The 14,213-nt window shown below is 43.9% G+C and overlaps 1 protein-coding gene across 11 annotated transcripts in view; it reads left to right on the top strand.

The window, feature by feature from the left end:
• The window catches only part of CATSPERG (cation channel sperm associated auxiliary subunit gamma), a 90,363-nt gene that overhangs the window by 59,854 nt on the left and 16,296 nt on the right, over nucleotides 1–14,213 (top strand). For 9 of the 11 annotated variants that reach the window (XM_061597618.1, XM_061597621.1, XM_061597620.1 and 6 more), the window contains 6 exons: nucleotides 3,682–3,809; nucleotides 4,658–4,738; nucleotides 4,971–5,027; nucleotides 6,283–6,439; nucleotides 11,877–11,940; nucleotides 13,181–13,279. In XM_061597618.1, the coding sequence (XP_061453602.1) occupies nucleotides 3,682–3,809; nucleotides 4,658–4,738; nucleotides 4,971–5,027; nucleotides 6,283–6,439; nucleotides 11,877–11,940; nucleotides 13,181–13,279 (586 nt within the window). Of the gene's footprint in view, nucleotides 1–3,681; nucleotides 3,810–4,657; nucleotides 4,739–4,970; nucleotides 5,028–6,282; nucleotides 6,440–11,876; nucleotides 11,941–12,311; nucleotides 12,434–13,180; nucleotides 13,280–14,213 lie in introns of those variants that run through there. The other 2 variants (XM_061597627.1, XM_061597629.1) reach the window with 2 other exon arrangements.

The raw sequence follows: 14,213 nt of genomic DNA, 5'->3' as shown, positions 1-14,213 counted from the left end.
CATGTGAACCATGCAAATTAAAAGGGGATGCAAATAGCACCAAACACGCAGTAAATCGCTGTGTGGATGAGCCCCAGTTCTCCCATTCTAGTTTCTAACATTAGTGTATAGACACTTTTAGCATTAGCATATAGACTCTTGTATACAGTGTCTCTTTCAAGTGTCTTTGGCACTTTGGGTTTAGCCTGTAGTTTTGCCTTTCTGGATTGCTATCCTGTGTCCCTGTATTCACAATGCTTCGTTATAGGCCTTACCCCATTCAAATTTTCATCATTTGTTTTTTTGCCCTTATCCTGGGGGGAGATTTATTCTGAAGCACACCATCCTCAGCTCCTGTTGACTTTCCCCCTCAATCAGTTTAAAAGCTGCTCTACCACATTTCGGATTTTAAGTGCCATCATTCTTGTTCAAGTGGAATATGTCCCTTTTGTACAGGCCTGGCTTGTCCCAAAATGTTCCCCAGTGCCTAACAAATCCAAACCCCCTCCTCCCGACACCAGCATGTCGTCCATGCATTGAGACTACAAAGCTGTTCCTGTCTGGCTGGCCCTGTGTGTAGAACTGGTGGCATTCCAGACAAAGCTACTTTGGAGATCCTGGCTTTCAGCATTCACCTAGCAAAAAAATTGAATTTTACTTCCAGGACCTCATGGCTACATTTCCCCATGTCATTGGTGCCAGCATGCACCACAACCACTGACTCCTCCCCATCATTATCTACCAAGCTATCTAAACAATGGGCAACATCCGCAACTTTCATGCCAGGCAGGCAAATTACCTTGCGGTCTGTGTGCCCATCACACACACCACTCTCTATGTTTGTAATGAATCATCCCCCAGAAGTATCCTCAGCATGAGAGGATATCTGCTTGTCCCCCAAGGAATGGGTCCTTGTAAGGGATTGTTTCCCTCTTCCTTGATGGACGCTCTCCTTCCCGGAGGCATTCATACTCCATATGATAGCAGAAAAGCTATCATCCTTGGAGTAGGACACAGCTATCATGTCCCCAAAGGCCTCATCCACAAAGCTCTGTGCCTCTCTCAGCTTCTTCAGGTCAGTCGCCTTGGCCTCACGGAAAAAACTTGTTGCCAGAGAGCCAGGAGCTCATTGTGCCGAGGGCACACCCACAACATCTGTCCAACAGGTAGATAGTCGTACATGTTACAGACAGTGCAAAACACTGGAATTATCTGCATAATTGTGTTTGTAGTTTATTGAGTTAATTTATTGAAAGCTAAGGTTTTGTTCAGGTCAAGGGACAGATGGGCAGAGTGGGATGCCATGGCCTGCTCGCCCTGCTGCTAAACTCACTCTGCTGCTTAACTTGTCTTGATGCTTTGTCAGTTGGGGCCTTTGTCAGCTGGGGTTGGGGCGTGCGACAAAGTGCACAAAAGTAATGGATTCTTTATGGAATAAAATGGATTCTTTATGGAGATGGTGTTTATTCAGAAAGTTAAGCAAGTTCTCAGGAGCTAGCACCCATAGAAACAGCTAAACATTTATGCTAAGCTACCTGAACCATCTCCCTAGAAGGAACAGAGGAATAAAGAAAGTCAACTCAACCAAGGTCTAAATGCTCCATGGTGGGCCCAGGGCACATAGTGAGCAAAGGGGTCAGAACCATGAGCAGGAAGCCCCCCCCCAGTCAGCAATCAGATCCCACAGAAGGGGAATGGAACGAGGGTTCCAAAATGTTGGATTATCCTAATGCCAGACTTTGAAACAATTTCTCACCATTGTTATCAAAGGCTATTTCTTCCTTAGGTCTCCAACCAGGACCACCAGAGGCAGAGTTTGTACCACCCAAAGAAGCATACTTGCTTCCAGAGTTCATATCACCTCAAAGGCCAGTTCCTTTCTCTGTTGTTTTGAAATACATTGTTAAGTCAGAATGGGCTGCCTAATTACATAGCAAAAAATCTTAACAATTTTGCTCTAAAACATACCCTAGTTTAGAAAATGTAGCAGAATGTAGATCAGGATGTACTGGTAGATTTCTGGATGATTTGTAGTAGATCAGAATTGTCAGTTATTTAACAATAGCAATATCAACAAGCAGGCTCAGCTGCATAATCTCATTCCTCCCATTCTGAGACCTGTTCTTCCAGGGTCTGCCACTCCTGATCTGAATCGGAGTCCTCAGAGGAAATCACAACACCTTTCATTTGGTCTTTCCTCAGTCCCACATACTTCTTTACCAAGCTTATTGCCAACCTAGTGACACACCTATCCCTTCCTCAACAATCTGATGATTCGGTCCTCATCTTGCCATCAAACCTTTCAAGATTTTCAGATCACACTGGTTTTCTTGAAGGATCACTGGCCTGTCTTCAATCAGAACAAAGGTTATCAACATCCTATGTGCAAAATCCAGCATCTGAGAGCCATGATACATACTGCTCAAGGCACCTTCTCACTATCCTTAGAGAGACTCCAGATGATTCACCTCACCATGGTCTCTGTAATCTCCAGCAGGAGAGCAGATGTCCTGGTCTTTCCTTAAGCTCTGCGACTAATGATATCATGCCTAGAAGTAATGTCATGGGCAAGACTCCAGGTCCCTATAATCGACACTACTCTCACAGCTGATTGGGTGAGTTGGTGGACTGTCCTTCCAAGGAAGTGGCATTGCTCCAGAAGTCACTTTGGCTGCAAGAGAGTAGATCTCATCACTTCAGAGACCAATAATTACCAGATCAAGTGATAGTTCATAAGTTACCTGACTCCAGGGACAGAAGCAATAGATGCCCTCGCAGCACCATGTGCCTCAGGCCTCTTTTATGCTTTCTCATTAATTTATCTGCTGTTGCATGTTATTTTCAAGGTCTGTCTGGAAAAGGCTGTGGTCATCTTGGTGGTCCTTCACTGGCCCCGATGTTCCTGGTCTCAGAAATCCTCTGGCAAATGGAATACCCCCTTCCCCGTAGTTTTTCCCAATCATACCAGAACTTCACTCACAGGGACCCCTACAAATCCCGATCCAGCCTGGCTCCAATTAGCCACCAGGAGAGAACTGCATTCTCTCCTGAGGAGGGGTTCCCACCAGAGGTTGGCTGAATTCTCCTGGGCTCAAGAAAGACGTCCACACTCAAAATTTATGAATCAGCTTGGATAGCTTTTCTCAGATGGTGCAAGTACATCAGAAAAGCTGGCATCAGAGCCCTTCTAGACTTCCTGCGGGTGGGGTTACACCTAGGGTTCAGACTCAACATAAACACCAAGCCTCAGCACGATTTTCAGCCCTATAAAAACTGGGTACACATTCCTTCAAGTCCCATCCCCTTCTCAAGAGATTCCTATGGGGAGTGACATTACTTAATTCACCAGTAGTCTACCAATTTCCCTCTTGGAGTCTATTAAATATATCAGACTGAAAAGCCATGTAACTCGGTGCACACAAAATGTCTCTCAAGCACAAAGCAGCCTGCTCAAAAAACCTGGTGGAAAAGGAGAGTCTTCAGCTAGTGCTGAAAAATAACCAAGGTCGATGCCAGTCAAAGCTTGAAGGGGAGAGTTTTCCATAGCTGGGGTACTATTGCCAAGAAATAAAAGGGATCATAATCCACCTGGGTGCTGCACACCCAACAAAAAGATGCCCATGGTACGTACCAATGTTCTGTTCCAAATGTGCATGCACTATAGATTTATTTGGGCTGATGGCTTTTCTGTTTTGCCTGCAGTGGGGGAGACAGCAGCTGAAAATTCTCTCGATTACATGTGGCTCACTGTCATTTTAGCCCATCCTGAATATCTCCATGCAAGTCTGCAGAGGAGTGAACTCATCAGCAGAGGCTCAGTGCTGTATGCGGTAAGGCCTCTCAAATCCCAGAAGTGAAATGAGACAAAACAATACTTTCTCACTTTTAAAGGCAGCCCTACTCTGATCAACATTCTGAAATATGAAACACCTCAATCCCTTCCTTATACTGAGACATATTTACAGTTAAGTTTGCTTGTGCAAAATTTATGGCACCTAGAGCAAAGCATCTCTGGGCATATACAGAGTGCCTTTCTGCAAGTGTATAGGTTTACAAACCTTGATTTATTATGTTAAATAATAGGATTGTATATAATTGAAACCAGTACAAGCAACACCCAAAATTAAAGTACTGCAGAGAAGAAGCTCTGTATTACTTATTCATACCCCAACAGCCTGAGCAAAAAGGTGCATCATAAGCATTCACTGCAAAACATATCGTGAAGATACCAGACTTGCCAACATTTATTTCTTATTTTTTATTTGTTAATTAAAATGTTTATAAGCCAACTGTTTTATTTATTTATTAATTAAAATGTTTATAAGCTGCACTTTTCATAAAAGTATATCAAGATGGCATTACGAAATATAAAAACATAATAGAATTAATAACCAATAAAAACATTGTTAAAAACAACCATACAGACATCCATAAGTACTGCATTGGTTGGAAAAGAACATTCATTTTAAAAGGTCTGTTTAAAAAGTTCAGTTTATTATTATGAGGCTGATGTAGTGCTGGAAGATGGGAAGAGGTGGGGATCCAAGTGTTCTTGACCACCTGCAGCACAGAGTGGCTTACAATAAGGGGGAAACAACATAAGAGATCTGGTTTCTCTGTTTTAAATTCCTGTTTCTTTTGCCCCACTGCATTCCTTCCTCTCCACAACAACCCCCAGGTGACAATTAGTGACAGAGGTCTTTACCCACACCAACAGCTTAGTGGGAAGAACCTTCTGAAGAGTTCTGTCAGCGTACAGGTAAGAAGACAGTATTTGTCATCTCCAACTCTGAAGCTCCATGGCCTGATTTTTCTATTGCAAAATTGTTACTCTTGGGTTAGAATGGCTCATCTTGTGCCACTTGAGTGTACCAAATCTAGTATGTGGAACCAGCCTCCAACTTGCTGCTTCATGCTCCTGGCCAATGGTACAAGTGGCTAGAAGTTGCCTTTTCCTTAATGTTTGCTTAGATTGTATTTCCTTTTCCTAGGTTGCACATTCAGGAATGGACTGCTATGAATACACAGCTCAGGGACCACAGATGAAGGTAATGGTGGCTTTGATTTCTTGAAGGGAAGATGATTTATCTCAGTTCTCTCCTCCAGCCAGCAGCCCCAGAAGCACAGGGAATAGACGGTTAGCATCTGATATTCAGGATTCCCAGTCTAAACTACTCCCCACCATGATACCAGACATCAGCCACCTGTAGCAATCCTGAAACAATCTGACTGTTCATCTCCCTCTATCTGCTGTTATGGAGGAAGGGCTGGATAAAAATTTAATACATAAATAAATAAAATAATAAATACTACTCTTACCCCCCTTTCATCTATTTGCCATTCCTTCTTTCCATTTCAGTCTGTTCTGTTGTTGACTCATCTTAACCCACTTGCTCTGTCTCCTATTAGAATAATACTAGTCCAAGATTCAGAGGAAAAGGACAGATTGAAACCAACTTCTGGGGCCCCAAGCCTCTGTGCCACCATAGAAAAGCCTTGACCCCAGGAATAAGCCCTTGCTATAGGTGGTATTCATTGCCAGCCCTACTCAGAGTAGACCCATTGAAGTTAATAGGCATGACTAACTGAAGTTCATTAATTTCAATGGTCTACTCTCAGTCGGATTTACTTGAATACAGTCCTGTACTTCCCACAGTAAGGAGATCTGAGGCAAAGCTTCTAAGGAGGATCTTAAAGACTAGGTCATTTTACATGGCTGAAGGGCTGCTTAGGATCTTCCTTGTACTCTTCCAGGGAAACTTGGAGTTTCTTGGAAGCTTGTTTGGGAGGAGCTAAGCAATCCCTGAAAAGCAGCTTATCTGCCATGAACAGTCTTTCTCTGCAGTCATCAGCCATAGGAGAGGTTTAGGTGTATGCTTACCACCTTGTGTGGCCTTGCTTCTGTGCCTTTTTCAGAGTATTATCACTCACAATTAAGCAAGTGATGTTTTTCATCCATATAATCCTCATGCCAGAAAAAATTAACTTCTTAAAAAAACGTGCAGGCCAGAAGGCACAGGACGAGAGCCGGTACAAAAGGGTGATGAATCCTATTTGGGTGCATTCCAGGGCACCTTCTCTGTTTGAATGGCAATGGCACGGCTTAACGGGCCTCCCTGTCATGCAGCAATTGACTCAGGGGGACTCCTAGGAGTCGTCTATTCAAATAGTCCTCTGCAACATGCAGGGGGTCTGTAGCAGATACAAAGAAGTGAAAGGGGGTCCCCTGAAGAGAGGGAGTTTGAAATTCACTGTTCTAAAGCAAAAGGCAGCTTCTGTTTTCCTTTTTTCCTGCCCCAACAGGGCAACATTATGGTGGCTGTCAACATTGGATGCCCCCCAGGCAAGAGGCTAGCTTTTGACATTACTTTCACTAAGAATCACACCACCAGCAAGAACAAGCGCTACTTTGACTGCATCGATCCAGACCCCGAGATGCCCTGCTTCTTCTTTAGTGATGGTAAGGCTAGGGTGAGACGGAATGCCTGGATGTGTTGGATTTTTGGAGGAGGATGTGTAGCAACAGAGTTGATGCATATTACTATCGTTGTTGCTAATAATCAAGTTTATATCCTGCCCCTCCTCCCAGTAGGAGCCCAGGGCGGCAAACAAAAACACTAAACACTCTATCACAAAAACAAACTGTAATATATATTAAAACAAAATGTCTTTAAAAACATATTAAAATAAAACATCTTTAAAAACATATTTTTAAAAAAGCTGTAAAAACATCTTAAAAAGCGATTCCGACACAGACGCAGACTGGGATAAGGTCTTTATTTACAAGGCTTGTTGAAAGAGGAAGGTCTTCAATAGGTGCCAAAAAGATAGCAGAGATGGTGCCTGTCTACATATATAAGGGGAGGGAATTCCAAAGGGTAGGTGCCACTACACTAAATGTCCGCTTCCTATGTTGTGCACAACGGACCTCCTAATAAGATGGTATCTGCAGGAGGCCCTCACAGAGTGTAGTGCAGAGCGTAGTGATCAACTGGGTATATGAGGGGTAAGACAATCTTTCAGATATCCTGGTCCCAAGCTGTATAGGGCTTTGTACACCAAAACCTTGAACTTGGCCCGGTAGCTAATGGGCAGCCAGTGCAATTCTTTAAGCAGCGGGGTGACATGTTGGCGATATCCTGCCCCAGTGAGCAATTGTGCTGCCGCATTTTGCACCAGCTGCAGCTTCTGGATCAATCTCAAGAGCAGCTTGGAGGTAACCAGTGCATGGACAACAGTGGTCAGGCTATCTCGATCCAGAAATGGCAGCAGCTGTCTTACCAGCTGAAGCTGGTAAATGGCACTCCTAGCTGGGCCTCTAGTGACAAAGATGGATCTAGGAGCACCCTCAGACTGTGAACCTGCTCTTTCAGAGGGAGTATGATCCCATCCAAAGCAGGCAACTGACCAATTAACTCGGGAACCATCAACCCACAGTGCCTCCGTCTTGCTAGGATTCAGACTTAATTTATTGGCCCTCATCCAGCCCACCACCGAGTCCAGGCACCGGTCCAGGTCTTGCATGACCTCTCCCGATTCAGATGTTACGGAGAAATAGAGCTGGGTATCATTAGCATACTGCTACCTTGCCCCAAATCTCCTGATGACCACTCCCAAGAGCTTCATATAGATGTTGAGTCGAGTTCTTTATTTGCATGTAGCCATAGGCCATTGCACAGTACAAAATAAACGAAGTAGGCAAAATAGACAATTTAAAACCATGAAACATAAAACATGCGGTCACGTCGGGCTTGTGGCCAGGATGGTTTTCGCATAATAACTTTTGTGCAGCTAGAGCAAAGTTAGCCACGGCAGTTGTGACCTGCTTGTGATTATCGGTTAAAAGCTCAACCACCAAATTGTCAAAAGGTATCCCCCCTCTAGAACTAATAAAAGCAGCTAAAATTTTTCCCTGGGGTGCTTGTAAAACAGCATTGGGGATAAGATGGTACCCTGTGGCACCCCACAGCGCAGCTGCCAGGGGACTGAAAGACAATCACCCGATGCCATTCTCTGAAAACAACCCTGGAGATAGGATTGGCACCACTGTAAAACATTGCCTCTGATACCCATCTCTCTAAGTTGGCTCAGAAGATATCATGGTCAATAGTATCAAAAGCTGCTGAGAGATCAAGTAAGAATAACAGGGTTGCACTCCCCCTGTCCTTCTCCTGATAAAGATCATCCATCAGGGTGACATCAGTGTCAATTATAACAAACAGAGTAACAAAAGGAGAAAATAGAGACAGATCCGTGTCCCCAAAGAGATTACATTTGAGAAGAGCAAGAGACACCCCAATACATGGGTGAGAAACTTGCCCTATGACATACATGGACAGGTGTGTGTGTGTTTTAAAGTATTTAAGTGATGGTAGACTGGAATTGGTGCTACCTGAGTGCAGATTCCAGTGTTCATGCAGCCTCCATCATGGATGGAGAAGGGAGAATGCAGTGAGTATGTGGTGTTACCTATCCCCTTTCCTCTTTGTGGGTTGTAATGAGCCTTTGTGTGTGGAGATGACTTTCAGTGTTTCCCACAACCAGGCTCTGATTCTGCAGCACAACAGTGCAGGTGGCTGATTAGGCGACCTCAGTGGATGGAGTGGATTAGTTAGCCTAAATCCCTGTCCCCTGGAGGCTGTGTAGCATGTTGTAGATGCTGTTTGGGGCTGTTGCAGTGGAGAAGGCCACTAGTTGATTGCAGATGTAAAGGGGATGGGTGAAGACGGGGGACATTGTATCAGCAGCTAGCCATGATAACATGTGCTCCCCCCTTTTCATAGATTATAGTCTTATGGCTTACAGCGTTTCATGGCTATAGTCTTAGGTATGGCAACTTGCAGAGGCTCTCCACAGAGAAGTGTTAGCATGATGGGAAGGCACCCACATGTTTTGTGGGCATAAACCTTTTGCAAAGCCCCCCTTTAAGTGCAGAATGCTCCCTTGTTTTGTACAAAGTGGCGGTTCTCCCTAATTTGACATTACTAGAGTTCCCTCTTGTGAGCTCAAAGTGTACATGACATGCAGTCAAAGAGCTATACCCCTACATCACATGTCCTATCATCTAAGTAGTCTTCTCCTTGTGTGGGGTTTAAGTATTCCTGGAGGTGTACTCTGGGTGGGGAATTGTGCTGAATCTTGGTTCACTCATTCTGATATGAGCATAGTGAGTGGTGTATTTGAGAGTCATTTGTCCTCTGTTTGGCTTCAAGAGTGAAGGAATTGCTTGCACCAGCACCAGCACCATAGTTGTGGTCATATCTTCCCTGGTGCAGCATATTTGCTGACAGATCTCTCCATCAGTGGAAGAAAGGTGATCTGCCACTGAAGGGATATTATGGCAATAGAGGGGCGCTTTCTCATCCTACCCCCCAATCTTTGAGTTAGGATTGCTCTGAAATTATGACAGTGGGGAGACAACAGAGAAGGGGAAGGAAGAGTCAAGCAGATGAGTGAGGTCACAAAATTATTTAGGTTACTGCTGCCACACTAGCTCCTTTTTTTGGAATTGCCATCCTTTGTTCACTCACTTTTTAAAGAGAATCCAGATGGCATTCTTGTTAAATTGTTTCTGTCCAGTGACTTCTATATTGCCTCCCATATTTTTCATCGCTTGCTTGTGCCTTTCTTTTTTACAGTAAAACTAAATTGTAGCCCCACACTATTGAGACTTTTTGGGCTCAGTTTCCTGTTTGCATATCCTGACCATTTTCTAGTTGATTATGGCTGAGTATTAGTGCTACGTATCCTCTCTTGATTGTCAAAATGCCAGTTTCTGTTCCCACAATGGGCAGGAAAAAGGCTATAATTTCATAGAATCATAGAATCATAGGATAGTAGAATTGGAAGGGGCCTGTAAGGCCATCGAGTCCAACCGCCTGCTCTATGCTGGAATCCAAGTTATATTCCCGACAGGAGGAGAGGATATCAGGGGAAGATATCAGAAATTAATGGTTCCCTCAGTCCCCATGGAAACAGAAACATTTAATCAATATTAGAAAGGAATATTCTAGAAGAATAATGTCTCAGAGACCCTAAAAGACTCCAGTTTGCAAGCAACTGTAGTTGGATAAGGGCGTTTCTGCATGTTCACAGAAAATCTATCATATTCACCTTTGTGGGGAAAGACTTTTATTGCTATCTGAACCATGTTTCTGATAGCATCCCCATGGCAACCTTGTAAGGTGTTCTCTGTCTCCAAGCCAGACCATGAGAAGGACCAGAAATTCAATCACCCTCAAGGTTATGGGGCAGGAGCTGTTACATCACCAGAGTCATCAAGGGTCAAGTATGTTACTGTAATTATGCTGGTGTTGTATCTTGATGTATTTTGGTGGTTCATACATGATTTACCTTTGTTCTTATTTATTTTACTTGTGTACATTGCTTTGAGGTGCTTAATTATGTTACTTAAAATGTGGAGTTAGCATTTGTATTGCAATATGCAATTTGTATTGTACTTTTTAAATCTATTGATTTTTTTGTTGGGATATGTACACCACATAGAGATTTTTTTTCTTTTGAAATATGAAGTGGTGTACAGTATGTTAATTAAGTAACATTTTCTGATGAAGTTTTTTTTATGGCAGCAGTCATGAGACCTGCAGAATGGGCATGGGGCAGTGAGAACAAAGAGGAGTTGGACTTTGAGTGGAAAGGAGATGTCAGTGAGGTATCTTCAGGCGCGCAGGAGTCTATGAGCTCCTACGCTGTAGCCAATGACAGTTCCACCCCTTTAGATCCAGTTACCAGTGAGGATGCCTGTCCCAGTCGTGAAGACGATTCCTCGTCTACCTTTCACCGCCTTCCTTTGCCTGCTCTGCCGTTGCCACCACACAGCCCCCCTCTTCCTGTTGGGGAGGACCTCATTGAGGCTGTTCAGCCATCTCCCCAGACTTGAAGGAGGTGGCGTCAGCAATCTCAATAGGCTCTCACTATCCCTCTGAGAAGGAGTGCTAGTTTGTGTGTGCACTCTCCGCCATGACACATGTGAGGTGCCTGCCCATCCTTATTTAAGTTTGGTGAGGAGGTATGTCTAGTTGCTGTGGCAATGTCTTAGTGCAGTGTAGTCAAGCCTAGCTATTCCTAGTAATGAAGCTGAATCCTGTGTAACCTGTAAGCTGATTCATAAGCTCTCTGAACTGAAACTTTCCATTAAATCTACTAAAGAAAACACACCTCTGCGTTTGTGTCTGACTTCAGTGGGTTCAGGCAGGACAGCAGCTGTGGGACAATGTTGGAAGACTTGCACCCTTTGCCTCCATCAAAAGTCAGCAGTGTGACTGAGGGGCAAAGAAAAAGGGACTGTAGCAGGAAATGGAAGTTAAGATACTGGAAGCAGTTGCACTCGGGGAATCCCTGGGTGCCCCAGAGCTCTTCCCAGGTTCTTGCTTTGATGAGACCAGGGGACATGGGAAGGGCAAACTCTTAGTTCACCTGGTCAAGAAGGCTCCAGTCACACTCTCTTGAACTTTTCATTGTCTGATGGAAGAAAGGGGTGTGTCCTCAAGAGAAGAGAACCATTAAGAGCTTAAGCTGCCTTCACAGTAGTCAAGATGTCTAACCTGAGCAGGAACCCAGGAGATGGGAATGTTGTTGCCCAGCAGCAACATCTATCTGTCTGTGGCCAGCTGTGAGGAACAGCTTGCTCTTGTGCCACGTTTCGTTTGGCTACATGGCAGATTCAGAGGCTGTCCTGGGTGACTTGAAACGTGTGAAGTGAAAGGAGGATGTGTTAATCCAGTAGCTCCCCAGTTAGCATCACCAATAATTTTTGGGTTTTAAGCAGCCACAGGCAAGACTTCAGGAGGGTTTGGAATGGAACTTGCTCCACTTGAGGCCCTTGGAGCTAGGCATCAGACAGATGATGATACCAGACATGTTTGCTTCATTTGCAGTGTTCTACCCTTTCTTTTTGATTCAAGACATGGTGACAGGAGACTCAGGGCGCTTCAATGGAAGGTAAGGGCTGAGCAGTGCTTTTTATGGCATTGTAGCTATGCTGAATTGAACTCAGTGGATCCTTGCTGAGCACTTTGTTCAAAGGCCTGGGAGATAAGATGGAAGCGCCTTGGTCAAAGCCAGAATGCCAAGGCCCAAGGGCTGGCAAGATCCAGGGAGCTGAAGGCCAGGCAGGCCTGTTTTCACTAGGGACAGATAAGGCTATTTCCAGACCATATCATTTTTGTATGTGTTCATAAGTCCGTTCCATCCCATTTGCACATTAATTTGCAAATTTGTAAAAATTTGCAAAAACATTCACATCTAGATACATGTTTTAACATATTTTCTCACAAAATACACATTTCTAAACATATTTTCTCTCAAAATAGGCATTTTAAAATGCATTTTGATGTTTCTGAGCTGGGTACTGCATCACAAACTTTGGAGAAGTGTGATATCCAAAGGATGACTGCGTTCTGATTTGCATATAAGTGTGGGAGGTGTTGATCAGGTCAGTTCGTATCAGAATGTGCAAAGAAAGAATTCCCATAAGCCCCTAGTTGTCATGTGACACATTGAAAGGCAGGAAAATGGTTGAGTTTCCTTATCACACTGCAGACTAAAAATGCTGTTCTGCTTATGGATCTGAAGAATATGATTCTGGAGATGCCACTATGATTCTAATAACAAAATGGATAGATATATGTTTGTACTAATGGTAGTCAGTAGTGATCTAGCATCATGGCTAAGTATGTGGCCTGTAAGCTTGGAAAGTCACCTCAGCCATGTGCCCAGTGTCACCACTAGCTATGACATATAGGAGATTCACAAAAAGGATTTCCTGAATTTAAAAGGGATAAGGCGCTCGAGATTGGTGGTGGACTGGTGGTCCAGCTTACAGGCACACTTGGAGGAAGTGGATTGACCAATTTCAATCCGGTTTCAGGCCTGGACATGGCTCTGAAACTGCCTTGGTCACCCTGGTTGGTGATCTTTGTCAAGAGATGTGCAGAAGGAATTCAGCTCTGTTGATTCTCCCTGACTTCTCAGTGGCCTTTGATACCTTTGACAGGTATCCTCCTGGAGTGGTTCCCTGGTTTATGCCAGTATCCTCTCTGTGTAGTAGGGGAGAGAAATGGAAAGAGAAGTGGAAGTTTTGTCCCAGCTGCTTGGATTGTATATGAAAGGTTGTGTTGGTGTGTGTTAGATTGCTAAAGCCTGTGTGAACTCACCTTTGCCTTCCTTGTTCTTCTGGCAGCTACATCTTCAAAATCATTGGTGGAGGAGCGTTTTCAATACAGAACATCAAATACTTCTCCAAGGAAGAGATCTTTCAGTACAATACTGTGAATGGCAGGTGACTACATTTTGTAGCTTCCCGCAGTGCCCACCAATACGACATTAACTGTATGATAAATGGGTCTTATTCAAATGCAACATTTTTTGTCAGTTTAAAAGGTCATCATGTGGGAACAGTCATTCCATACATGCCCACAAGGGCATATGAGCATGCCCATGCAAGAGAAGTGCTGATGTGCCCCGAGGGAGAGAGACTAATTGCATAATCAAAGGCTTCTGTGGTCCCCAAAATCCCCATCCATAGAGGAGGTAGCTTGTTGCATTTCTGCATGATTCACTGCTCTGGCCTTGCCTCCTTTGAATCAGTTTTCAATGAGACTGGGGAATCCTGTCGGTCTATCAGCTGTGATGCAATATTAATTCATTCCCAATGCTGAGAGGTGTCAAGAGTTACCAATTTCTTCCACCCCATGCATAATTGTATAAACCTCTATCATATCGCCCTTTAGGTTTTTTCCCAGAACTAAAAAGCAGAAATGCTTTAGCATTTCCTTGTAGGGAAGATGCTCCAATCCTGCAATCATTTTGATTTTCCCTTTTTGCACCTTTTCCAGCTCTACAATCACCTTTTAAATTCCTGCTGTCCTTATTCCCCACCCCTTTTTATTAGGTGTCCTGTGGAGTGATCATTTTATTTCTATTTCAGACTGATTATGTAAAGGCAGCGCCTCAGTAGTGCTACATGGCCCTAGTGCAGAAGCAATCAATGGCAGCAATCCCAGGATTATGGCTGTAGGAAACTGCCTCACACTCCATCAATCCATCTCTTGTTTGGCCTTCCTCTTTTTCTACTCCCTTCTGTTTTCCCCAGCATTATTGTCTTTTCTAGTGAATCATGTCTTCTCATTATGGGTCCAAAATATGATAACCTCAGTTTCATCATTTTAGCTTCTAGTGATAGTTCTGGTTTAATTTGTTCTAACACCCAATTA

The sequence above is a fragment of the Rhineura floridana genome, chromosome 15 (assembly GCF_030035675.1).
Source record: "Rhineura floridana isolate rRhiFlo1 chromosome 15, rRhiFlo1.hap2, whole genome shotgun sequence".
NCBI classification, from domain to species: Eukaryota; Metazoa; Chordata; class Lepidosauria; order Squamata; family Rhineuridae; genus Rhineura; species Rhineura floridana.
The sequence above is the reverse complement of the archived record's forward strand: the minus strand, read 5'-3'. Positions and strand labels throughout refer to the sequence as shown.